The sequence below is a fragment of the Pteronotus mesoamericanus genome, unplaced genomic scaffold (assembly GCF_021234165.1).
Source record: "Pteronotus mesoamericanus isolate MK-2021 breed Mesoamerican mustached bat unplaced genomic scaffold, CSHL_Meso_final contig_116, whole genome shotgun sequence".
NCBI classification, from domain to species: domain Eukaryota; kingdom Metazoa; phylum Chordata; class Mammalia; order Chiroptera; family Mormoopidae; genus Pteronotus; species Pteronotus mesoamericanus.
In genome coordinates this window covers 34693036-34718034 of record NW_026555027.1, presented here as the reverse complement: position 1 = coordinate 34718034, position 24999 = coordinate 34693036, and the positions used below count along the sequence as shown (strand labels likewise).

Genomic DNA, 24999 nt, shown 5'->3' with positions numbered 1-24999 from the left:
CAGACTTGGTGCCCTGCAACTTCTGGCTTTCCCCAAAATTAAAATCACCTTTGGAAAGTAAAAGAGTTCAGACTATGGATGAAAGTCAGGAAAATATGACTGGGCAGCTGATGGCAATTGGAAAAACTGTGTGAGGTCTCAAGGTGCCTACTTTGAAGGGGACTGAGAGGTCATTGGCCTGTGCACAATGTTTCTTGCAACGTGTAGCTTCTTCAAGAAATGTCTCTTTTTCATATTACATGGCTGAATACCTTCTAGACAGACCTGTTGTATGTATATAATACATAAAGTTATAAACCAGATAATAAAACTTTATATTTTATGACAGCACTTTTATAAATATATAATTTATCTATAGTAAAAGTGAAAATATATTAACAAAAAAAGATTAAATAAAATAATGTATATAAAATACCTAGAATACTGCCTGTACATAGAAACACTAGATGTTCATGATAATGACAATGACACAGATGACAATGATGCTGGGACCTGCCGCCACTGTACTTACTAGTTTTTTGCTGCTGGTGCAGACTGCACTCCAGACATCTCTGCCTTATCACTGTGCCATTCCAAACACACAGTCATCATTAACCATGGATTCTTCCCATGGTGGCCAAGCCTCACAGCTCTTTCTCTTTCTGGGTCAGTTTCAACAGGGATTTACAGGCTATCAAACCTACTGAGAAACCTAGCACTACCTTAAATGTGACAATGTCTAGTATCACTTGGGAAAGTCAGCTTACACCACGTTCACAGTTCTTGTCTAGATTTATAAAAGAATACAAATTTATTTAGAGGGTTATAGCCGAAAGAAACACAAGAGATCACCTAATGAAGGTTCAGAATGCAGTTTAGGGAACAGCTGAGTCTGTACTCCAGCTCTGCTTTGCCTCAATGTGTGACCTGAGCAAGTTACCTAACTTTTCATAGCCCCTCTCCTAACCTGGAGTAGTAATATTACTTGACTCCTTTTCAGCAGTGACTGGCAAAGCATGTGCTAATAAATAATAACTATTATTATTAGCACAGCCCTACCATTTACAGAGGAGGAAACTAGGCTGGAGAGGCCCAGGATCACATGGTTGGTCCACGATTGAACTAGGACTAGTTGTCAATGTTTTCTCCTACTCCTCACTTTCCCAACTTTATTTTGCAATTCTGCAAGTTCCTAGAGGGGCTTGCATTGTGTTCATTTTGTCTTCTTGGAAAATATGGGCAAAATATATATATATCAGGTTCAGTATATTTGTTTATTTTGTGATTCATTAATTTAATTCTGGAAATGCAGTGGTGTAGACCAGCAAATGGATAGAAAAAGGGAGATAGAACAAATGCAACTAAGTGTAATTCCTGTGTGTCCAATGGGCGCTCCACCAATGGTTAGCCTGTGTCTTCAGGAATTCACAAATATTAATGAACTGGGTTTACAAAATATTAAAAATCACCCTAAGTGGACGTTCCTCAATGGTTATATCAGGGCTTTCCATTACAAACAGCAGAACCAACTTACTCTCTTTAGTTTTAACAGAAAAGGGCCATTGTCAGAGGCTAGTGGTGCTTGGAGCAGTACCCAAAGCCACCATGAGACCATCCACAGTGCCTCTGGGAACAATGGGCAGAGACACTAACACCAACCTTCACCTCTGAAGCCACAAAGAACTCCATGACTCTCAGCCAGACTCTGCACAATATCTTCTTCTGGATGACGCTTTTTTTTTTTTTTTTTTTTTGAGTCAAAGATTTCCACGAGTGCTGCTAATGACAGAATCTAAGACACATGGTGGGTACCTGAGATGCATAAGAGACAGGGAAGGTGACATTTCTAGCTTCCAGCTTGCAAGTCTGGGGTTCACAATGTGAGAAATTACCAACATTTAGAAAGAGTGTTCAAAGATTTCAGGAGGACACAGATATACCAAATGCCCACTATGGGACTCGTCTAAGTTTTCTTTGAAATAATGTTCCTTTCATAGGCCCCCAGACATATTAACTGTAAAGCATATGAAGAGTCAGATGATTCACCTTTTAAAAAATATAACATAAAATGAATATTTCTGGAGAGTTAAACAGTTTAAAATTTTCCTTTTTCCTTTTTCCCTACAACCCTCCCTTTTTATCATCTTCCCCATTCTGCCTCTTTTTTTCCCTTGTGTTTTTCTCTGACTCTATGGTTTCTCTAAATATATTTATCAGTCACCTGTATAAATGACAATTTTCATTAAATTTGAAAAAGGTACTGATGAATTCACCAATGCTTCATAATATTCATTCATTAAAAATATTTGTTAAGCACCTATCATGTGCCAGGCACTGTTCTAGGCATTAAGGATACAGCAGTGAATAAAACAGACAAAACCTCTTTCTCCTTAGTAGGTACAATTAGAATTTTAAATTACTTCAAGATCTTACAAAAAAATCAATAAAGTAGGATCTAATTCAATAAGAGAAAAGCAAAATTACAATCTCTAATTCAATTTTCAACAATAAAGCTCTAAAATAAGGACTTTCTAGACATATTTTAAAATGAAATAAAGCAACTAGCAGTTATTTTCCAAATGAGTCATTAATGTTATACATATAAATATAAAAACAATTACGATATGGAAATATATTTGCAAAGATATAAAGAGCAAAAACAAGGACACAGCCCTGAGTCCAGGATTTGTACGTGGTTTCCTCTTCTGTCCACTGTTTATATGTTGTTAGTCCTATGCTTGACCCTCTCTCTGTTTTTCTCATTTTTCATACTGTTAATGTTTTAAATATTTAGGTCTATATTTCCAGCTATGATCTCTCTCCTGAGACCCACAACCATGCACTGAACAGCTTACCAGACAATCCCTTTGGAAGTCTAACAGGTACTCAAACTACAATAAGCCCCGAAATGAACTCAGTGCAAAAACTAAACCACGGGCATAGCTACTAAAGTAAAAGGGGTGGGATGCTCAGCTAAAGTGCTTCCATTACTCTTTTAACATTTGGATACTGTACTGGACTGGATAGTGCCGCACACCCCTTCCAAGTCTACTTCCTTCCTAGTACCTGAGAAATTGACCTTACTTAGTATTAGTAATAGGGTCTTGCAGATATAGTTAGTTAAGATAAGGTTATAATGTATCTTAACTAGCCTATATAAGATAAGATTGGCCTTTAATTCAACACAACTAATGTCTTTATAAAAAGAAAAAAAGAGATGCAAAGACTGATACACAGAGGAGATGGCCATTGGCAACAGAGGTAGAGTGGGATGCCTCTACAATCCAATCCAGCAACTACGGAAGCTAAGATAAGGCAAAGAAGGGTCCTTTACTAGAGCCTTCAGAGACAGCATGGTCCTGCTGACACCTTCACTTCAGACTTCTAGCTTTCAGAACTGTGAGAATATATACATTTCTGTTGTTTTACACCACTTAGTTTGTGGTACTTTTTTTTTTTTTCAATAACAGCAAAAGGAAATGGATACCATTAGTGAGGGCAAGATCCAGGAAACTGGGGATTGAAGCATTGGAGTGGTCCCTGAGCTGTGTGTTTATGATTAGGAAGAGGAGGCAATATGATGCTCCCAATCAGGAAACATCATTGTCATTTTCCTGGAGCTTCCATAGGCTGGTCCATGTTGGGTTTTTTGTTGTTTATTTTTTTAATGAACTTGTAGATCTCTTAAATGATGATATAAAAAGATGGTTGCAAGGAAAAGAAAACTTCCTTTTGTTCTTTGAGCACAAGCCACGGCTTTCCTTCTTGAGTATAATGCTGTTACAATTGGTAAAATCAAGAATGGGCTTCAAACCATCATCACTAGTGGGTGTTATGCAAATTAAGTACCTATATTATAAATATAGTAATTCCCAAACTAATTTTCTTCAACGTATCATGTAGTGACTTAGACTTCAATTAAAAGCTTAACATTGCATTTAGAACATATTGCTAAGAATGTTGCTGAATACAATTCTCGGTACATAACAGGATTGACCTCACCATCTTACCCTTGATCCTGTTTTACATCCAATATTTCTGGCAGTTGATGACATTGCTCAAACCAGAAACTTTCAAGGCACTGTCAACTCTCCCCTTCCTCTCCTCTCTCTAGAATCCATTTAAGAAATGTCACCAATTTAAGTTCTAAATTATTTCTTTCACTTGGACTCTTCGTCACTACTGAGCTTCTCTAAGGCAAACAGTACTCCTTCCGGTGAACTTCTTCTCAGCCTCTTTGGTCAACTCGTCCGCCTCCTTTTTCTAAACAGTAAAGGCTAAGGCCTTCAGGCCTGTTTTTCTTCCCCCAACTCCCCACACTCTCAGCTTCTCTCCCATCCACTGCCATGGTTACAGTTAAACTAATGATTCCCATGCTTACATCTCCAGCTTGCACCTCTCCAAGAGGTTCTGAAGACTGGTATGCCTAGGAGCCTCCTCAGCATCTCTTCTTGGATGTTCCACAGACACCTCAAACCTAAATACTCCAGACTGCATTTGTCATTTTCCCTTAAGTCCTTTACTTTCCCCAATTTTTTTTAACCGGGTTGCTTCAACAAGAAAACTGGGAATTCATCTTTCCCTCCCTCACCAAGTCCTTTTAATTCTACCTTTTGATTACCAGTTATTCACTTGGATGCTAAAATTATTCCAGCTTTAACCACAGGGAGATCCTTTAAGCTGCCATTTGTATTCTTTTAACAAGTCCCCTTCATGTTTAAGTACTTCTCTATCTTCTAGCACAAAAGGCTGATCCTTACTTTATCTTCGCCAGCCCTGGAATTAGCCCTTTTTCCCCTCAAGGAGCTGGGGCAAAATCATGGTTCCTTTTATTGGAGACTGAGATTCATAAACCAAGACTTGGATGCTAGCTATACTACTGGCTGGTCACTGCTTGAATTACAAGAATTTGCCATTTTCTTCCTTCATGACATACCAGCTAAAATTTTATTCCATTGGAAGTCTGGTTCTAAAAGAAAGTGAATTTTTATCTTCCTGAACATCTCCATTTTGAGCCTACGTGCTTTAGACAGACAGAAACTCATCACACTGAAACAATTCCAGGCTTCCGCGTGAGGACCTTCACGGGGGATCCCTTGGTCACAGACTGCAATACAGACCTGTGTCCTCCAGAGTCCGCTGTGCTGCGCGCAGGCCAACCTCAGAGCTTTTTAACCTGGGATGCCTGCGACACTTCACAAGGACACCAAAGAGGGGTCACGTCAGCGTTCCGACTTCCTCCCGACGCCGCCTCGGATTGGCTCCTGGGCATTTAAGAAACCAGGGAATGAGTAGCTGGCCCTGCAGAAACTTGCTGGAGATCTTCGGGTAGCATCGCCGTTTCGTCCTCGTCAACCCGCAGACTAGCCGACCGTGGGGAGGATGAGGTCGTCCTGTGTCGTGCTCACCGCCCTGGTGGCGCTGGCCGCCTATTACATCTACATCCCCCTGCCCAGCTCCGTGTCCGATCCCTGGAAGCTGATGCTGCTGGACGCGACTTTCCGGAGTGCAGAACATGTGGTGAGACGCAGCCCAGCGCTGATTCTCTCTCACCCCTCTTAGCAGTATTTGAAGGGGGAAGCAAAATTTCCGGACCATGCCCCACGAGAATGCTATTTTTCTAACGCAGTGAGGCAATTGCTCTTTAAGGTGGTTCAGTGTGGCATTTTCGGGGTGTCGCACTCACCGCCTTGTGAGCAGCGGTCTAGGTCTGTGTCTCCTCCTCTGCGTTGGCGACGGGGAAGGTGAAGTATTTGAATAGAATTTGACAACTGTTTAACCCTTCGTCTAACCTAAATATATCCCTCCCCACCCCCACCCCCCGTTTTGGTTTGCAAAACAATCTTTCAGCATTTTATAAGCCACCTCTCCCCCATTTTCGTTCTCCGATAGGGGCCGGCAGAGAGGGAGTTAAATGTTTTTAGGACAGCTCTGGTAATAACAGGCTCTTATTTCGGGCAACGAAGCCACCTTAAAAGCAGAAGCGGGCACAGGCTGTGTCCCAATGTACCCTGGTTGTGAAGCTCTCCATTCCCGGGGTCCCAGCGGTCAGGGCTTCTCCAAGCCCTTGAGGAACCGGTCAGATCTCCGATTCATGCCTGGCTTTTTTCCAGTGTAGCCCAACACACAAGGCCAGGAAGCCTGGCTGGCTGGAAGACAGACGTGGTTGCAGCAGCCGTGTTTGCAGGATGCATTTGTTTTCTGCCTACCCTGCAGCATTTATTTGATGTCCTTGCCTGTCGAGGACATAACCTCTGCCTGATCCAGGACACCCTGGCTTACCCTGGCTTACCCTGGCGGGGGTCACATTTCTCTCTACTGAATCATGAATGTGTATTTCTTTTCCCCGATACACAGGAAAATATTATTGCCTCTGCTTTGTTCTATGGTGAGAGGCCTTATTTTTAGTGCCAGAGACTCTAAAACCTAAACTACAGTCTTCAGCCAAGGTCAAGCCCTATGATTAAACAGTATTTCTGAATAGCTTACTCTATCTAAACTCCTGAACTTCCTCCAAAATCAAGTTCTCCCCTTCCCCCAACCTTAGGCTTTAATCTCAGGTTATTTTTGTAAACTTCTTTTTTTTTTCAAGAATAACTAGAGAAACAGAGGGGAAAAAAATCATGACTTTTTTGATATTCTATTTCGCTGTCCAGCCTGTCTGTGTGTGAGATTCCATAGTCTCTGAAGCTTTGATTGAAAATCCCCTTCAGTAGGGTATTGGGGCACATTCCTCCTAAGGACCTGCTTCTCTTGAATCAGGCACTGTCTCCACTGCCCAAGTGCCCTGTCATCTCCTAGGAACTGTCTGTGAAGCTCTGAGGCCTCCTGCTCACTGTCATGTTCACACAGTGAAAAAATGACCACCCCACTCTTTAGCACTGATTTCATGAAAGGTAATCTTCATGTAGGAAGCCTTGCAATCCCTCTTTTCCTTCAGAAATTATGTAATTTGGGAGTAACATCCTTCGAGGATCCTGGGATACAATGATATTTACCTGGAAAAGAAAAATCACATCAAAGAAAATGGCCTTTAGCAAATAGGCCATTTACAAAACAGGGAAATAAAAGAATAAAACTTCTATGTTGGCAGCAGAGATTATTTTTAGTTTTCGAGTTACCAGGGAAGTCTTCCACAGCATAACTAATCTGGGAAAAGCCAGGTTGGAAGAAAAGTCTTTCTTCCCCATCTAGGCTGCCAACCCTGTAAAGGCAAGGCCTTCGGACTCTACAGTCCTTTATAGAATGTGCCCTGAGCTGGTGTCTGGGAATGATAATGTGTGTAATGCCAGGTCACAGAGATAGATGAGGCGGCAAAGTGTCCTCACCTAGCACTAGTGGCTTTGCACAGAAGTGGCTTTCATGACTTGTCATTGGAATTGTGAAATGTCAGACAAATCATTCGAATCACATGGAAGCTTATTCTGCCCAGTAAAGCAATTTGCCAGTGTTTCTTCAAATTATCCTGGCTTGACAAAAGTATGGCTTGACACAGTGTAAGTAAATGAGAGCATGACTCTTAAGAGTCATGCATTCCTGAATCATGTGCCAGACAGGCCACTTGCTGACAGTGAGGGCAGGCAATTTACTAACTTACTCCAATCCTCAGTTTTCTCTGTAAAATAGGGTAACTTTGTAAGGTTGTTGTGAGGTTTAGTAATGCATTTAAATGCCTGGAACTTGCTGCAGTTATTCTTTTAAGAATTGTCCCATAGGTCTGCTATGGATTGTGGAGATTCCCAAATCTGTAGGATTGCCCTGTTTTGCTAGAACAATAAAACAAATGTAAACTGGAAGCAATTGAAACCTGGACAGCTACCACTAAATCTCATAGCTTAAAGTTTGTTACCCAAATAATTTTAGACTTGATTGGTTCAATTACAAAGGCAGCTGAAGCTTCTTCAGAAGTGAAGGTGGGCCTACTTCCTAACACAGCAGACTGGTGCGTAGCATCAAGAAATATAAATGCTAATTTTATTCTATTGTCATTAGCAAATGCTTTGCCCCTCGAACTGTTCTTATCTCTTTTATCTTGTGCAGAAGAGTTATGCTTATTGCACTTTTCTCCCTTGGAGTCCTCCAATGTTACCTAAGGAGAAGCTACTTGTTATCTTTCTCTAAGTCATCTCAAACACAGATGCTACATTAGAATCATCTAGGGAGCTTTAAAAAAAATCCCAATGCCCAACTCACACCCTATATAACTTTATCTAGAATTTGTGGGAGGTGAGTCCCAGGCATCAGTGGTTTTAAAAGCTCCTCAGGTGATATCAATGTACAACAAAATTTGAGAACCACTGTGCTTTAAGATACCATATTTTGCCACGTATAGTGCACACCCATGTTTTTGGCCCAAACTTTCAGGGGAAAAAACCTTCCATTTTAATTTTTTATTTCAATTTTTAATTTATTTATATTTAGATACTTTTTTGTATAATAAAGGAATTTTAGCATTATTTTTTAACGTATTATGGTACAAGAAATTTTATATAACAGTTACAAAACACAAAAACAAATACAAGGTATTTCAGGTACTACCCCTGTATAGTGTGCATCCTTATTTTTCCCTCAAAAATTTGGGCACAAAAGTGCGCATTATACATGGCAAAAATGATAAAATACATTGCAGATATAGGTTATATATTTTCCTTAAACTGCTCAAGTTATGTTGCACAAATGTTGCTGGGAATGAGCCTCTTCATATTAGCGTGGATTAGTTTATCAGATTAGTTTGTTGATATTTAGGCTCTAAGAGTCTAAGGGGATAAAATACTAGCTAAGCAAATTTCAGTGTTATATCACAGCCTTCATAAGACTTGAGCAGTGGAAAACACAAACCAAAGATGATCTGAGAAGGCAGTGCGGAGAAAGGTTTAGATAAAGCTTGGGCAGAGGAAACCAGAGGGACAAAAGAATGGAGTTTGGGCAGGTTCTGACACTGATTTTAAACTGCTATGCAAGCCAGGAGCTTAAAAATGCTAATCCCAGTACAGGTGAAGATACTGAGAAGTGTACATGGCTGCGTTTGCCAATATCCATTGAAAGCCACAGAAGCATATTTTTTTCTTTGACCTAGCAATCTTTTTGGAGGGATTTATTTTCATTATGGATACAGGCAAAACTGTAGCTATAAAGAAGGAAAGAGTTTACAGGCTCAAAAACCATGTTCAAATAATCCAAGAGAACTGCTATTTATGAGAAATATGGGGGCCCATGCAACAACCTTTTTTTATCTTTCATTCCTTTTTTTTAGCGTTATTTAAAAGAATGAAAACTTAAGAGCAATAAGAGATAAAGTAAATTGTGGTAAACTTACATTTTGGGATATTGTGCAGTCAAAAAAAATAGCTTTGAAATAATGTTTAGTGGCCTACAAAGGGTTTGTACTGTACAGTAAGTGAGAAACTGCTACAAAACAACATATATACCCACTTAAAGTATCTTTTAAAACATATAGTTATGTATGTTATATATAGATATAAAAAAGGAGAAGTATGTGTTTTAAAATACAGGGATTTGGGGGTACATAAAATTATATCTTCAATTTTCAAATTTGTATAGTCTAGTGTTTCTACAATGAACATGTAATAACAAGAAATAATTTTAAAACTTTTCTTGTAATAAGTTTTTGTTGTAAGTTACCTACTTCTAAAGTGGAATTGATGTGCCCATGCATCCCAATGTGATTAATCTTTTAGTAACTTTTCTATGAAGAAATCAGGTTTCTATTTAAGGCATCCTGGATCCCCTGATACAGTGATCACAGTGACATGCTTTGTGCTCAGTCACTTAGTTGTAACACAGGTTGAAAGTCTATTGTATGAGATTTTAGGGAGAGGCTAAAATGACCTAAAAGAAACTCTGGTTTAGTAGACTGGAAAAGCCATGTTAATATTCAAGTATTTAAAAGGTACTAGAAGATATGTTTATGTGCATTTTGGGAACTAAAGATCTGGGAGGGGGCTAGGTAAGCAGTACAGTGACTTTGGAGCTGATTTTAAATAGGTAGATATCTTAATTCAATTACTGTACTGGTGAGTTCACAGGCTATATTGCAGAAAATGGACAATCTGGGAAAAGTGGAAAGCTCTTTTAGTAGTGGACTCCATTTTTCTTAGTGCCACATGACATACATCATTTACATATAAATTATAGAGTGATCATTTAATTTTTTAGTAAGTTACAATTGGGAAAATTTAAGTGAACAAACGAAATGTGTGAGCATGTGTGTGTGATTACAAGTATGTGGTAGGGTGTCCCAAATCATTAATAAAAGACTATTTGAATTGAAAAAAAAAAAAACAAAAAAAAAATAAAAGGTAGGTACTGTCAGGTATTACAGGAGAGGTATAGTTACACAAACTCATAAGATAGAAAGGTTATATACAGTTTAGAGAAGTGATAAGATAGTGCACCAAGTTAATAATGGTATCTGAAGGGAGTTCAGAGTAAGAGCTTGACTTGTCTTACCTTGATCATCTAGCTTACTAGTTCTTATACTATGTATTTTTTTGATGACATCATGCAAAAGTGAGGTTGCCGAAACTGGTATTTCTATTGAATTTTCACCCTATTTCTTATGGATGACAGTGCTTTTGGACTAGTAGAGCAAGTTTCTTTTGTTTTAATCCTGTAAAATGTCCCTGTAAAACTTGCTGAAATCTAAAGTGACCCTACCTGAATTTTCTGTGCATACATGGGCGTGGCTTAAATGTCAGTTCGCTGTGAGATGCCATGCAGAACTCCAACTTGCTAAGTTTTTCCATAATCATTCATGCATGAACTGGGTGTTTACTAATGTCAGGTATATTTAACTTGAAAACAGTAGTGTACGCTAAGTTTTGTCTACCACGTTCTAGACTTGCCATGATATGTATTTCATGTAAGTAGAGATTTCACCAACCACAAAAATTTTTAACTAATTTGATGTGATTTTTCTTGGCTGCAAATACCTGGCTGCAAAGAGGCTTTAAGAATAGCTTCAGGGCACTATTTATTCAGTATTAATTCTGACAGATCCGCAGTCTGAGCTGGTCTTTAGACTCTTGGTGAATCCAATTAAACATTAAGGTCAGATTGATTCAGCTACCAAGTGTGTTAGACAATGCCTAATTTACAGTTTCTCTTTTTCTTTTCCTTAGAACTCTACAAATATAGTCCCGTGCACAGAAATGCCATCAATATTAATTTATTTTAATGGCATGTTCTATTTCTTACATGTGGATTGCGCTTGATCCATGACATTTCTGTAAGATGTGGAAGTGCAATAATCATTCTTAAATGTTCTGTTAATGCACAATTACTTCTTTTAAAATAGTGAGTGATATTTGCTGCACTGCCCAATGAAACTATGTGGGAATTATCTATCACTTATTTTCTCCTTCATTTTTATCTTTCCATGTTTCCAAAATAAAATTAAAATCCTACCATTTAGGAGTCATCACTTAACAAATATTAACTGAACACCAATGCTAGGAAGTGGCCAAGTGAAAATGAAAAACATATGCCTGATCTTAAGACGTTTATAGTTGAGGGAAGGGGAGATAAATCTATTGACAGTTGCACAGCGGGGACTTGACTGACAGAAGAAGCCTTAAGATAGAGGTACTTGTGGGTTGCTACGGGAGCCTTAAAAAGGTCCTCTAATGTAGACCTGCACACTGGGGACTATTTCCCTTTCACATTGACATCAAATCTGAGTTATCAAGGTTAGTGCTTCCAGCAAAAGTAGCTAACATCCATTAAGCTTATAGTGAGCGTTTACTCTGTGCCTGATGCTGTGCTGCATGCTTAGCATGCCATCCATTTAGTCCACGCTGTAATTCTATGAGGTGGGTGTTTTCTGTTTTTGTTGTTTTAAATTATTTTCTGGTCCACTGGCACATCGAAATAAAATGTATGGCCTTGGAAAAGACCTGTAAAAGCATGAAGCGAAGTGAATGGTGCCTCTGTTTAGCAGCCATTAGAAGCTCTGGGTCAGAAAGGATTTTAGGTATTACCAAAATCAACCCACTTACTGCGGCTCCACCTGACCCCCTTGTCTGCTCCGAGAACCCCCGGCTCAGAGGACTGATGCCCCAGGTGAGGGTTACAATGAAGAGGCAGGTGTTTGGTTTTTGTTTTTGTTTTGTCTTACAAAGGAGGAAACTGAAATGTAAAGATGACAGTTTATAAAAGGTGAAAGTATGGTTCACCTTCAGCCCATCTTACCCTGAGCTCAAGAGCTTGATCACTGTGCCAGAGTACCTTTCCTTAGGAGCTGGCCAAGTGCAGGATGTGGGGGAAGAGAAGAGAGGGGAGAAAGACGGCTGAAAAGGGCACTCCAGCTAGAAGGGACTTTCCAATGGGAGAGGGTGATACTGCTAAGGAACTAAATGTTGTTTAGACTGACAGGAACATGAAACTCAAAAGTCAGAAGGATGTGGCAGGAAGCAAGCCACAGGTCAGATAACAAAGGGCTTTGCGGGCCGAGAAAGGAGCCACAGACAGATTTTTAGCAGGGAAGTCACTTGGTCAAATCTGGGTTTGAGTGCAGTCTTTCTCAGTAGCAGTGTAGAGGCCAGAGTTTAAGAAAGCAGGTCAAGGTGCAAAACCACTTAGGAAGCCATCCACATGAGAGGTGAGAGTATGAGCTAATTAAGTGGGCCTGGTTTGGACAGAGGTTACTAATAGAGGGAATGGTATGAGTGAAGGAAGAAAGGAGTCGAAGATGATTCCTGGGACAGGCTGTGAGGGAACAGGGTGAATGGTGGGGATGACCCTGATTTAGGAAAAGGAGCCAACCTGAGGGTGAAGACCCTGTTTGCAAGTGTCCATGGCGGTTCATAAATAGCTCGTATATACAAGACCAGAGCTGAGGAGAGAGAGAGCGCGTGCGGGAGATGATATGGCTGTGGGAGTGGTCAGTGGTGACCACTGATATGGCTGGTGGTGGAAGTAGTGGGAATGAATGGCGTATCTCCCTGCAGTGGCAAGAGGGAGAGGAGGCTAGTGCTAAGGGAAATGAGACCCTGAAGAACCTATTTCTTCAAGTTATATCTTACATTTATATAAAACTCTAGGTTTTTACAAAGGGTTTCACTTGTATCAACTCGTTTTATTTTTACAGTAAATAACTGGCTGGCAGTAGTTGTCTTGTCTGTCAAGTGAAAAAACTGAGGTTCAGAGCGGGTCAGTGACGCCCACTAAGATGACACGATTAACTTTACTGGTGAAATGGGGACTGGAGGCAAAGTTCCTGGACTCCTGGCTGGGCCAGGCTGACCTGAAAACGAAGTCCTCTGTGGCAGGTGTGCTCCTTTTCGTCCCTGGTGCTGTCTCTCTGACGGGCCCCTCGTAGCTGTGGCCATGCACACGGGAATGCTCAGGAATCACTTTGTCACTGGTGCACTGTGTCCTGTCCTTTTTTTGAGCCCCCACAGCCCACAATGAAATGAACCTACAGTAGTGTTTCCCAATCTTTTGTCGTGCCATAGACTCGATTACATTTTTAAAGTATGCCAGAGGAAACTGAAGGAAATGTGCGGGGGAATCTCTATGGGTTTGAATGGCAAGAATTCACAAGATTTATAAAGAGAATTATACAACAGTTCTCCAATAGAATGCCAACTTGGATACATTTTGAATAGTTATAAAAAACGATTTTAAGTTTTTACTTGTATAAACCAATACCTTGTGGCCCACCTGTGAACCGTGTGTGACATACCCAATAGGAACCTCTTCTCTCTATAGTTTATATTGCTATTGACCACAGATTGATAGTCCGCAAATTACATATTCCTAGGTAGCCATATAATCCATCGTCCAAACCAGGACATTTTTGAGAGCAATATGGGCTGTTATTAATGATCATACCAATACAACTGTTTTAAACCAGAATTATACCTAGACAGATCTGGACAGATGGTTGGCCTACATTTATCTGGCTTGCAAACATACAGCATAATCAAGTCTAAGTTGTAGAACGATCCTTGTGCTCCCTGTTCTGCACAAATCTGGCTGTTAACTCTCTAGTGGACCCCACCTCCTCACCCCCTGACTTCCTAGCCCCTAGGACAGTGGCAGAATAAAAGTCCTAAACTCCTTAGCTGGCATTAGGGCCCGCTACACCTTGGTAGTGCAACTCCGCTGGACCTAGCCTCCCCGCGCTCCCATGACAGACTTCGCGCTTGCACCTGACACCTTTCTTCTCCCTGTGTCACCTCTGTCTCACATGCCTTCACTCTCTTACTTGGCCAACATCCCCCTACGTCTTTCAACATCCCCCACATCTTTCCACACCCTCAAAATCATCTTTTTTGAAAACTCCCCTTTTTTCCCTAATCAGCTTTAATTTCTCTCTCCTTTTCACTCTGCTAGCTTTTTTTTTATGGTCTTTGTATGTCTCTTTCTCTTTGTTGCTATGTATCAACTTCCCACCACAGCATAAGCTTTCTCACCTATTATAGACGTAATTTCTCTCACTGTTTTGTGTGGTTTTTTTGGTTTGTTTTGGTTTCGTTTTGTTTGGTTTGAAGATTATTCACCATAGAGAATACAGGAATTCATGGTTCTACTTTCTTGCAGTCTTCAGTTACCCCATTTGCCCCAAGAGGCAGAACTAGTGCTTCATGTGCTTGTGACTCTGAACTTACCTAAAAATGGCTTTTGGTTGTCCTTTGCAGTATTTTTTTCCCCAAGCCTACTGTTTTCTAGGTTTCTGACTTCCTCATAATATATTTGCAAATTATGCCTTGTTTCAAATTTGTAATGAATTATGTGCCTGTTTGAGCTAAATGTAATTTACAATTACAGGACGCCTCCTTAAAAGATTTCTAACAAATTCCCACATTCATTTGATATCATTACATTCATTTGATATCATTTTACCCCTTCCCTTTTCCTCTTGAATGGATCCTTGATGCATGCCCTGTAAGAAATTTATCTGACCCAGCCCTCTTCTGCGCAGCCCTCTTCTTCTGCTATCCCATAATATTGTGTCTGCCCTAGGATTCAAGTTACCTTTTCTTTGACTGCTCTGGAGGCTACTTTTCTAAAGTGCAAGTTGTCTTTATTCCTCTTCCTACTTTAAGCCTCAGATACAGATGAGGTCACTCTGCCCCAAGGTGTCAGTCATTTCCATCTCAGGACACAGTTCTTCCCTATTAGTGAGAAGCAGTCTGGAGCAGCAAAAGTGCCTGCGTCCTCGACTTTATTAGTGAGGCAAGTCAATTCTTCTGCTTTTAGAAGATTATATGCTTTTAATTGAATAAGATTTCTGGCAGAAAATAATAGATCTACTGATTGAAATAATAGGTATAGCCACCTTGTGAAATAGTCTTCATGTCCTCCTGTAACAGGAAAGGCTCAAGAGAAGCCCAGCAAGGTTAAGCAACTGATTCACAGACACATTACTGGCTAGTGAGGCTGGCTGAGACCCAGGTCTGCTGGGCATCGTAGCCTTCTGAACTATATTTTACAGCTTCCTATTAAGGTTATCAGTCTCCCCTTCTCCCCTTCCCACTCCACCCCCTCCACTCTGAAATCTTCTGTAGTAGTTGTGTGATCCACATTAAGAAAGCATCATGGAAGAAAGAAGTGTATTATGTATTTACAAATTTTAGTTCGGGAGGATTTTAATATTTATTACATATTAAAAAGGATTCCATGGTTAAACAAGAAACTGGGAAATGCTGATTTAAACCATTAGTCAAGATTTTTTAAAACACTGTAAAATGTCTCAGAATTCCTATCCCACTAATATGTATTTTGAGTCTTTAAAGAGATAATGTACAGTGAGTCCCAAATTTAATTGACTATAAATCTTTATTTTACAAAAAAAAGTTTATGATGCTGATGGTATATTTATCAAATTTTGAAAACCATATTCGTAGTGGTTAAGAACATGGATTTTGGAATCAGGGAGATCTGTGTTCAAATCCAGGCTCTGAGCTGTGCTAGCTCTGTGATCTTTGAGCTGTGCTAGCTCTGTGATCTTGTAGAATATTTCACCAATGAGTTTATTCCCTGATGTAGTAATTGGTCACAAATCTTAGCCCATAAAATTATTTGAAGATTGTATGAGTAATGTGTATAAAGCTTTATAATTTGACATCATCATACAGTAGTAAGTGAGTAAAGTGCTCGGAACAGTACCTGACACATAAGACACATATTTAGTAAAGATCTGATTTTTGGCAGTTGTCTAGAGTATACTCCAATCATAATATGCTATTCTTTTATTCTTTTACTTTCACCATTAACCTTGTCAATCTGCAACTGCTCTCGGGTTTGTGGATTTCTGTAACAGGTATTGATAGATCTTCTTATCCTGGACTGCTACTTGGCTAGGCTACTGGATTTAGATCCTGGCTTTAGCACTGCATTGTTGTGAGAGTGGTTGGGCAAGTTACTTCAACTCTCCAAACTTCAATTTCCCTCTCTGTAAAAGTGGGATAATGACAGTGACTCTCTCAGGGCTTATTATATAAATTAAATGTGATCGTGTATGTAAAATTCTTAGTACAGTGCTTTGTATAGAGCAAGAACTTAAAAACCTTCCTATGGTTTTGGAGTCCTCGGGCCGATGTCATAAATGGATGTATGAGTCGGCAGCGGCAGCAGCAACATCACTAATTCATGTGTTCTAATCATTTTATATACATATTACCTTAATCTTTATAACAACCCTATGAGGTAAGTGCTATTATTAGTCCACTATTATAAATGAAGAAGTCAGGCACAAAGGGGTTGAGTAACATGCTCAAGTCACACGCAGAGCCTTAGTTCTGATGCAGGTGGTCTGGTGGAATCAGTTCTCTGAAAGCTGGGGAAATTATATGTCTCTTAGACTGTCACTGTCTTATAGTAAAGATGTCTACTGAGCTTTGTCAAGGTATTAATCTGTTTTAGAAAATTATGTGTCACCTGAAAAAGACTTCCTTAGTGTTTAGGTACCTAAGATAGAGATAGCAACATGATGTTTTGTTATATAATATAGTGCTTTATTTGACCTCTGCCCCAGGGTGGCCGTCTGGCTCTAATGTAAGGTAGTGAAGAAGTATTTGCAAAGCAGTGTTATTTTCCTCAACAAAGGGCTTTGGATTTGCCCAAATGATTCCCTGCTGGGCCCAGGGATCTATGGAAAAGATGACTCTGACTTCTAAGTTATTAAAGGCAGGTGTCTTCAGTTCACCACCATAATAGAAGAAATTCACCATGACCTTTGTCATTTGTTAATTGAGCAATGGTTGTGTGCCAGACACTGAGGTCATAGCAGTTTGTACACACACGCACGCACACACACACACACACACCCCCGCCACCCCCCCCCCCGCACCTGGCGTTCCAGGCGCTATTATCCATGCCAAAAATATGTGACAAGTAATTCCATAAAGGAAAATGTAGGGAATATGGAGAAGATTTTTTTGCAGGTCAGTGGTATTTGAAATCCCGTAAAGACATGAAATCCCCTAGGGAAACAGTGTCGAGCAAGAAGAGAGAAGTTTCAGAGTTGTGAGAAGAGGTGGAGCCAACAAAGGAGCTAGAGCAGCCAAGGAACAGAGGAGGAAAACTAGGAAAATATAGTGTCATAGGCACCACAGGAGCCCACCAAAAGGGCAGGGTCAGGTCTGCTGAGCGGCTGCGCAGCCCGAGGGTGCAGATGGGCCCAGCAGCTCTGCATCCTGCTGGTCCCCTCGGTGCATGAGACTCAGAATCTATTCCCAGGCAACAGGCTCTTTTACATTTCAGCGTCTCAACTTGTTTGTTTGGATGATTTCAAGGATTCCTGGCAAAACAAATGTTTTGACTTTGGCAATGTGGATACTGAGCTCTCATTTCTCACAGGAAATAGCCAAAATATATTTTAATAGCTTGTAGCTAGAACCTAAGATGGAGATTACTGATGGACAGTACTGATATACTAGTCATACATATACTTATGTAATTATTTAGTATATTAAAAATAAGTTTTAAAAACATAAAAAGCAAGGGATTGAAAAAGTAAAGGAACTCCCCTTCCCCGAATAACTAAATTTACATGGATTGGTTCATCTGTATGGAAATACATTTTAAAATCTGGATTCTTACCAAACTGAGAAGCTTTCCCTGTGTGCTTCAAAATGAGGTTCACATCAGATGGAATTAAACTTACTCCATTGTAAACCAATGCCTTTTTATTCTATAGTTAACAGTATGCCATTTAAATGCACTACTCTCTTTTTGTCAAGGACAGTGGGCCACTATTTCACAGGACACACCATGTGCCGGGTTTGGGTCTTAGCAGCCACAGAAGCTCCTACTGACCCAAACCAATAACTTGCCAGATTCATTTCCTTATAGAGCCAATTAAAATTGCATGCTTCTTCAACTTAAATGAAGATGTATCTTAGAAGAAAATAGAAAACATCATTATTGGTTGTCTCTCCAGGAGCAACCTGTTTAGAAGTGATTTTCAACGACTCTAAAAACATTAGCATGATTTCTTCATTCAATAAAAGCATATTTTCCAGGAAATCATAAAATTCTAACTGCTTAAAAGCTGGACTTTCCTTTGGGTGTTATCATGGTAAAATGTCTTTATGCCATTCTCTCCCCCGGGCCCCGCCCCCCCCATCTCCATCTTTTTTTCCATTTTCAGGTTTAATGAGTGGCAAAAAACTACCGGTAACATTTTAAAGTTCTGTGCAACTATGATCCTTAAAGTTGTTGCAATAAAGGTTGGTTCCTGTGGTTTTATGTGCATGTGGGAGAGCCAGGTTTACCTAGGGTCATTTTGTAAACACTAAAGTTATACTTAAGTGTATAGTGCTTTAGTCTGTTACAGCTCTTCCTGTTTCTTTTCGTGGAGGAAAATCTTGCATTATTCATTCTCTAATATACTGATATATTAACTGGTCCCCTGGAATGTGTCAGACCCTGCAGAGACCTTGAGGTGCTCATATTCTAGTTGGGAAAACCCAAGAAGAGGTCAGTTCCAACAGAACTTGCTGAGCGCTGCAGTTTGTGGTCTGCAGGGGGCCGAGGAAGCCTGGGTTAAGTCTGGAGAACTCAGGCGGAGGAATCCAGAGGAAGTGCTGGCGGAGCCGAGGCTGAAAGAGTGAGAAGAAACACAGCAGAGAGATGGGGAAAGAAGGGCATTCCAGGAAGAGGAAAGAGCAGGTGCAAAATTGTGAGGTGGGAGAACACAGCCCGTCCAAGGAACTTCTTCTATTGAGTTTCTGAAAGGTAGAAAATAAAAGTTTAAAGGACATCTTTACATAATTGATCCATGGGTGGAGCTAGTCCTGTCTTGTTAAGATATAATTCACCGTTTTAATTATGGTAACTTTTAAGTAAGCTAATGGTAGGATTATGAAAGCATACAATTATTGTTACAGACTCATAGCGTGGTATTTACATTTTGGTGGCCAAATATATAATTTGATTGAAAACAATTTGTTTTTCTACTGTTGTTTGGTTTTAGTATCTTTTGGTCTTAAAGAAAAAATTCGGTCAGTCTTTCCTTGCTGTGACCTGAATGTTCTGCTTCAGCGAGTCATTCCTTGTTTCAAGTTTGAAACAAACACTGCAGTTCTTTTTGGCTGTGGTGCCTTACTGGAGTTAAAAGGTTCTTGCATATTTGTCAAAAAGGTTGGGTTTATGGCTGGAGAAACTGACCTTTGGTTTTAACCACCCAGGCTGGTTTCCCTTTCACATTTAATTTTTCTTTCTCACTCCACCCTGTTGTTTCCCTCCCTAGAACACGCTGCCATTCCTAATCGTCTGTTTGCTTAATTACTCCTAAGTAAGGTGTCTCCCTAAGTAATCCTGTCTCCCCTGCCAGGCTGGAACGTCTGGGAGGGGAGGGAGCAGGACTGTGGACTTCACCACTGTGGACCCAGCCCCTAAAAGTACCTGGCACAAAGTAAACACCCACCTATCTGCTGAGTGAATAGGTGGCCGAGTGACTGTAAGGCCCTGGACAGCTTCTATGATAAAGAGGGGTGGTGATAGCATCCTGCCAGGAAGTTTTCCCCGGACATCCCATGTGTCACACAAAGCATTTTCTGTAGGATCAACCAGCAAAATATGCTTTCTTTTGCTCTGAATTCCTGTTCCCTCCCCGTAAAGAGCTCAAGTGAGAAAAACGGTAAAGGTAAGCTGCCTGATTTTTCAGAAAGATTGAATTTAGAAGCAACGGTAGAAGAAAACATAATCAGCACTATGTTCATTCATTGAACAATTACAATGAGCAGTAATTATGTAGGCTCATTACGATTACAAAGTATCAACGTGAGCTATTAAATTAACAGGTTTGTAAAAATCAGTCACAATGGTTCACACTGGAAAGGAGCTAGATCTAGACCCTGGTAATGTCAATACAGCAAGTCTTAGCAGAAGCTCAAACTAAGTGCTAGAGAGCAGTGAGGCAGCAAGGAGGGAGTTGGACAGAGTACCAGAGGAGGGGGTGTTTGAGAGGGAAACTGAAGGTGGAACTAGAATTTGGCCATGAGAAGAAGCAGGAGAAATTCCAGTAACAGACGACACATTCCAGTTCAGCCTCCGTGTCTCTGAGGAAAGGATGTAATGCTCGGGCGAGGCAGACGCGTTGTGCAGACCAAGGGGCGTTCATTGGGTGTGGCAGTGTGGTTAGGTTAAAGGGTGTGTGTGGGCAGGAACTGGCTATTGGAGGCTGCAGAATGTTCTTTAAATTCTAGAGTCCCTTTCTGTCACGGCTGCTTTAAAAGTTTTTTTTTCCCATAGAAGCATAATTCCTTTAGTAAATGAAAGAACTGAATGATTTTTATATACACTAAGAGGTACCTAATTATGCTATAGAAAATTTAGAAAATAGAAAACTGTACTCTTACCTTAACACAACCACCATTTATTTGCTTTTTGTTATATTTTTCCTTTCAGTCTCTCTTTTTGGATATAAGTTGTCTTAACTTTTCTCAGGTTCTGTCATACTGCACATACAATTTTGTGCACAACTTATTTTACTTATCACTATACCAGAAGGGTGTACCACATTATTACTGCTTGGTGTTCCTTTCTCTTTATAATGGAGCATGTGCCATTTTTAATATAACTATTGCTCTATTACCAGAAACTTTGACTATTTAGTTACTTGCCATTATAAATAATGTTACAGTGAACATACTTGTATATATAATTGTTGTGTCTTTATGATTTTCCCTCAAGAGATTCCTCAAAACTAGAACTCCTAAATTAGGTACAAATATTTTTGCAGGTCCTTATTTCCAAGTTTTTCTCCCATGTATATGGTTAACACAATGTGACAGAACGCCAATGGTGCTATAGTCTTTTCAGTATAAAATACTGTAATCAGTCTTTAAAAACTCGTTAATTTAATAGCTTGAATTGATATTTTGTTTAATTGTAATTTCTTTGGGAACAGTTGACGTTAGAATTCTTGTCCATTCCTTCAGTACCATTTACTGTACATTGACTTTGTATCAGTTCCATTCTGAGGAAAAGCAGCAAACAAGTGTAGTAATGCCTGTTCTCACCTCTGTTTTAACATTAAAGAAACTGTCATTTAAAAAAAAAAATACTTAAGAGGTTAAGTATTTTTGCAAAACTTATACCGCGGGTAAACAGCGAAGAAGGAATTGCAGCCTGGACTTTTATTTCAGTCCCAGGGCCTTTGCAATCGGCTGCACTGCCCTGTGAAGGGAAATGTAAGGGCTTTTTAGCAGACTGCCTATGCCCCCAAGTGTTTTCCTCTATGCTCAATCTAATCATGATGCCGTTGCTAGTCCTCAGAATGTGTCTACGACTTTTGGAAATTTCATTCCAAGCCATTTCATGAGGTCCACGTGAACATCAGTTTCACCTCACTTAATGAACAAAACACAGTCCTCAGCTTCATCATGCACCTCTTCACCTAGAGGAACTTTGGCTTTTCTAGAGATCAAATTCAACCTCATGGAAAGAGGATTTGTCCCCATTAAGGGTATACAAAGGAGTGAAGCAAATTCTCTGAAATCAGTTGGATCACACATATAAATTTCCTATTCCCTACTTCTTTGCAAGGGTTAGTGCCCTGGATGTTGCTTTGGTTGTCAGTCAGAGTGCGAACTGTCAGCTTCCACTTCTGCATGGATTGTAGGGCCCTGCGTGTCCACAGCACCTGTGGGTACCACCAAGTGTTTAACACATATGTCAACCGCAAGGAGAAGGGCCAGTGACCCTTCACACAGTATTGAACACCTATTATTATAACACCCAGTTATAAATAGCCCACTTCCTGGCATCCCTGGTGGCATAAAGGAGACAGCATTTAGACAGCATGGACTTTTTTTCATACATATATCATGTCATATAATATATCATATTATATTCTGTTTAACGTATTTTCCTTTAATCTTTTCTTCTAACACTAATCAAGTTAACAATCTCAGGAAAGTTAATCTTTGTCCTCCATTTCTTTTTTGGTTCCCCTCTCCCCAAATTATCATCTGTACCTCTGACAAGAAGACTAAACTCAAGTTAAGGAGAAAGGAAATCTGTATTGTGAAGGAAAGGGAATTTTTAAAGAAACAAGTGCATCAGCCTCTTCAGCCCTTGGGTACACCCATAAATCCCATTCAGATTCTTCCCAATCCCATATCCATTGCCATTGCTCTCTAATTAAACAGTTTCTATGCATCATCACAATTCAAAATGTAAGACAAACAAAACACAAAAAATATTAAGTATTCTGATTTTATGTCTTGGTTTTGTTTATTATTGTCCAGCTTTGGAGATAGAAGAACACTGTCAATCATGTGTAGTTTTTGTATGAAAAAAATGTGATTTGACTTTCAAACAACCAGCTTGAGAGCCAGAGTCTGACCTGTAGATTTGTTCTTTTTGGCCCACTCTGCATAGTAAACATTTTAAAATTCATTGCCAACACTTAAAATTCAGGATATTTTATATAAAAATCTGGGCTTTCTGCTTTTCTTTAAACATTTAAATCATCTGGCAACATAGGGCCAGAGTTTCTACATCAGGCAATCACCTGGGGAGAGCAGCACCTTCTTCTCATTTGGGACATGGTTCCTCCACTTTGCCACAAGCCTCCCACTCCCTGATATGTTTCACTTGTTTTATTCATTTGTTCTGGACCCTGAAGATGTGAGTTTATGACCTGTGTTCTGTACTGACACCCACTTAATGTTCCAGCTAATTAACAAATACTGATTGAACAACTTTTATTTTGCACAGGTGTTCCAAGTGATTGCTCTGCTTGAGGAGTTCCAATTCTGTTTGAAGACACAATACATAATTGCACAATAAATAAATAATACAGGACCATAAGCCTAGAGATGTCAGGAGGCAGCTAACTAAGTACACGGGTGATTTTCAGATGGGCAGTACAATTAACGATGGCTGGGAGCTTAGAGAAGGGTGAAAACTGAGCTGGAGCAACCTTGCATGGTGTTAGATTCGAGCTGTACCTTGAAGAGTGGATCAGAATAGCATTGCAGGGTGGCTGGGGAAGGGAGGACCTGTGTGGTAGGGGAGAAGGAAACAACATAAAGTATGAACAAAAGCAAACTGGTAGGAATGAGCGTGCTCAGGAACTGTGAGCAGGCCTGCTTTTCTGGATAAAGGAGCTGTTTAGAGGGAGTATGGGCTACCACTCATCAGTGAAGCTATCTGAGATCCATCCTTTCATTCTCACCATCACTGTCCATTCACTTCACAGTTATGCTGGAAATGCCCAAACAGAACGCACAAACATTAACCCACCTCTCTTTACGCAAACCATGTTTTCCACTATCTTAAAGCTCTTTGGTGTTACCAGAAGATGTTAGTCTAGGATCATCCGGGAAAATTGGAGGACATGAAAAAGAAGCATGAAGAGGATGGAAGGACAGTCTGGCATGTACCATTCAATTTTCAGAGGGGCCCAGGTTCAGCCAACCCTTTGGCCTAACTTGCAGGGGTGTCCAACCTTTTGACATCTCTGGGCCACACTGGAAGGAGAGTTGTCTTGGGCCACACATTAAATACACAAATACCAATGAAAACTGGTGAGCAAAAAAAAAGGTTTTGAGTAAATTTACGAATTTGTATTGGGCGGCATTTGTGGCCATCCTGGGCCACACGTGGCCTGTGACCCACGGGTTGGACACCCCTGGGAGACTATGACCCATTCTGCATCTCCACTGTCCTACCAGTCTTGATGTGGTTTTCTTTAATTCTGTAGTTGTAGGACTTCCATCCAACTCTATTTCTAATGGTTCTGAAGGATGGTTGTTCTATAGTTTAGTTGTAATTTGGATGGGGTTGTGTGAGAAGGAGAGCCATGCTTACCTACAGCACCATTTTAACCAGAAGTCAAAACTAAGAGCCTTTACATTAAATGTTTTCTTCCAGAAAATTCTTAACTGCTATGTATGGCTATGCTCAAGCAGTAACATTTAATTATGCACCATTTTATATTCATACCACAAAATAACAAAGGCACTACTAATGCAAGCAAACTTAAAATTAAATATTTTCTACTTCTGAGCTGTGGGTGTGGGCACACACTTGGCTTTGTGGTTTCCCTGGTTTCATTAACAGAAGTGTCCTCGTTGTCAACACAGGCTTCCTTGAACGCTTCACTCTCCTCTGAAGGGTAAAGCTGATGATCTGGGGTTATAAAAGATAGCATTTTCTTGGGTTCTGCTTTCTCTGCACTAGAGAATTTCAGGGCTAAAAGAATTGAGAAATTAAAGACTGAGACTATGTTCAGTTTTGGCTTTCATGTGTAGTATGATAGTATGATGAATGGCTTTCAAAATGGAAATCTTTACTTCATATCTACTTGACACTCATTCTAAGCCTCAATTTCCAATCCTCACAGAAGAGATCGCAAAAAAAAATTGTCTTAAGTTTAATTCTTCTTCTACATCTTTGGATATATTTCTTGTGTTTAAAATGAAAAGAAAATTCAAAACTAAGGAACTGGCTAGGATCTGTTTGCCTCCATTTAATGTATTTTAGGAATGTCAGAACACAAAGTTTCCCATTGTATTTTAATAAAAAAAAAAAAGTCCC

The 24999-nt window shown here is 40.0% G+C and overlaps 1 protein-coding gene across 1 annotated transcript in view; it reads left to right on the top strand.

Moving 5' to 3' along the window:
* The first annotated feature begins 5174 nt into the window (after window positions 1–5174).
* Window positions 5175–24999, top strand: part of NCEH1 (neutral cholesterol ester hydrolase 1) — a 53266-nt gene continuing 33441 nt past the window's right edge. Inside the window, exon 1 of the mRNA XM_054580614.1 lies at window positions 5175–5499. Within this exon, the coding sequence (XP_054436589.1) occupies window positions 5362–5499 (138 nt within the window). The 5' untranslated portion in view covers window positions 5175–5361. The remainder of the gene's footprint in view (window positions 5500–24999) is intronic.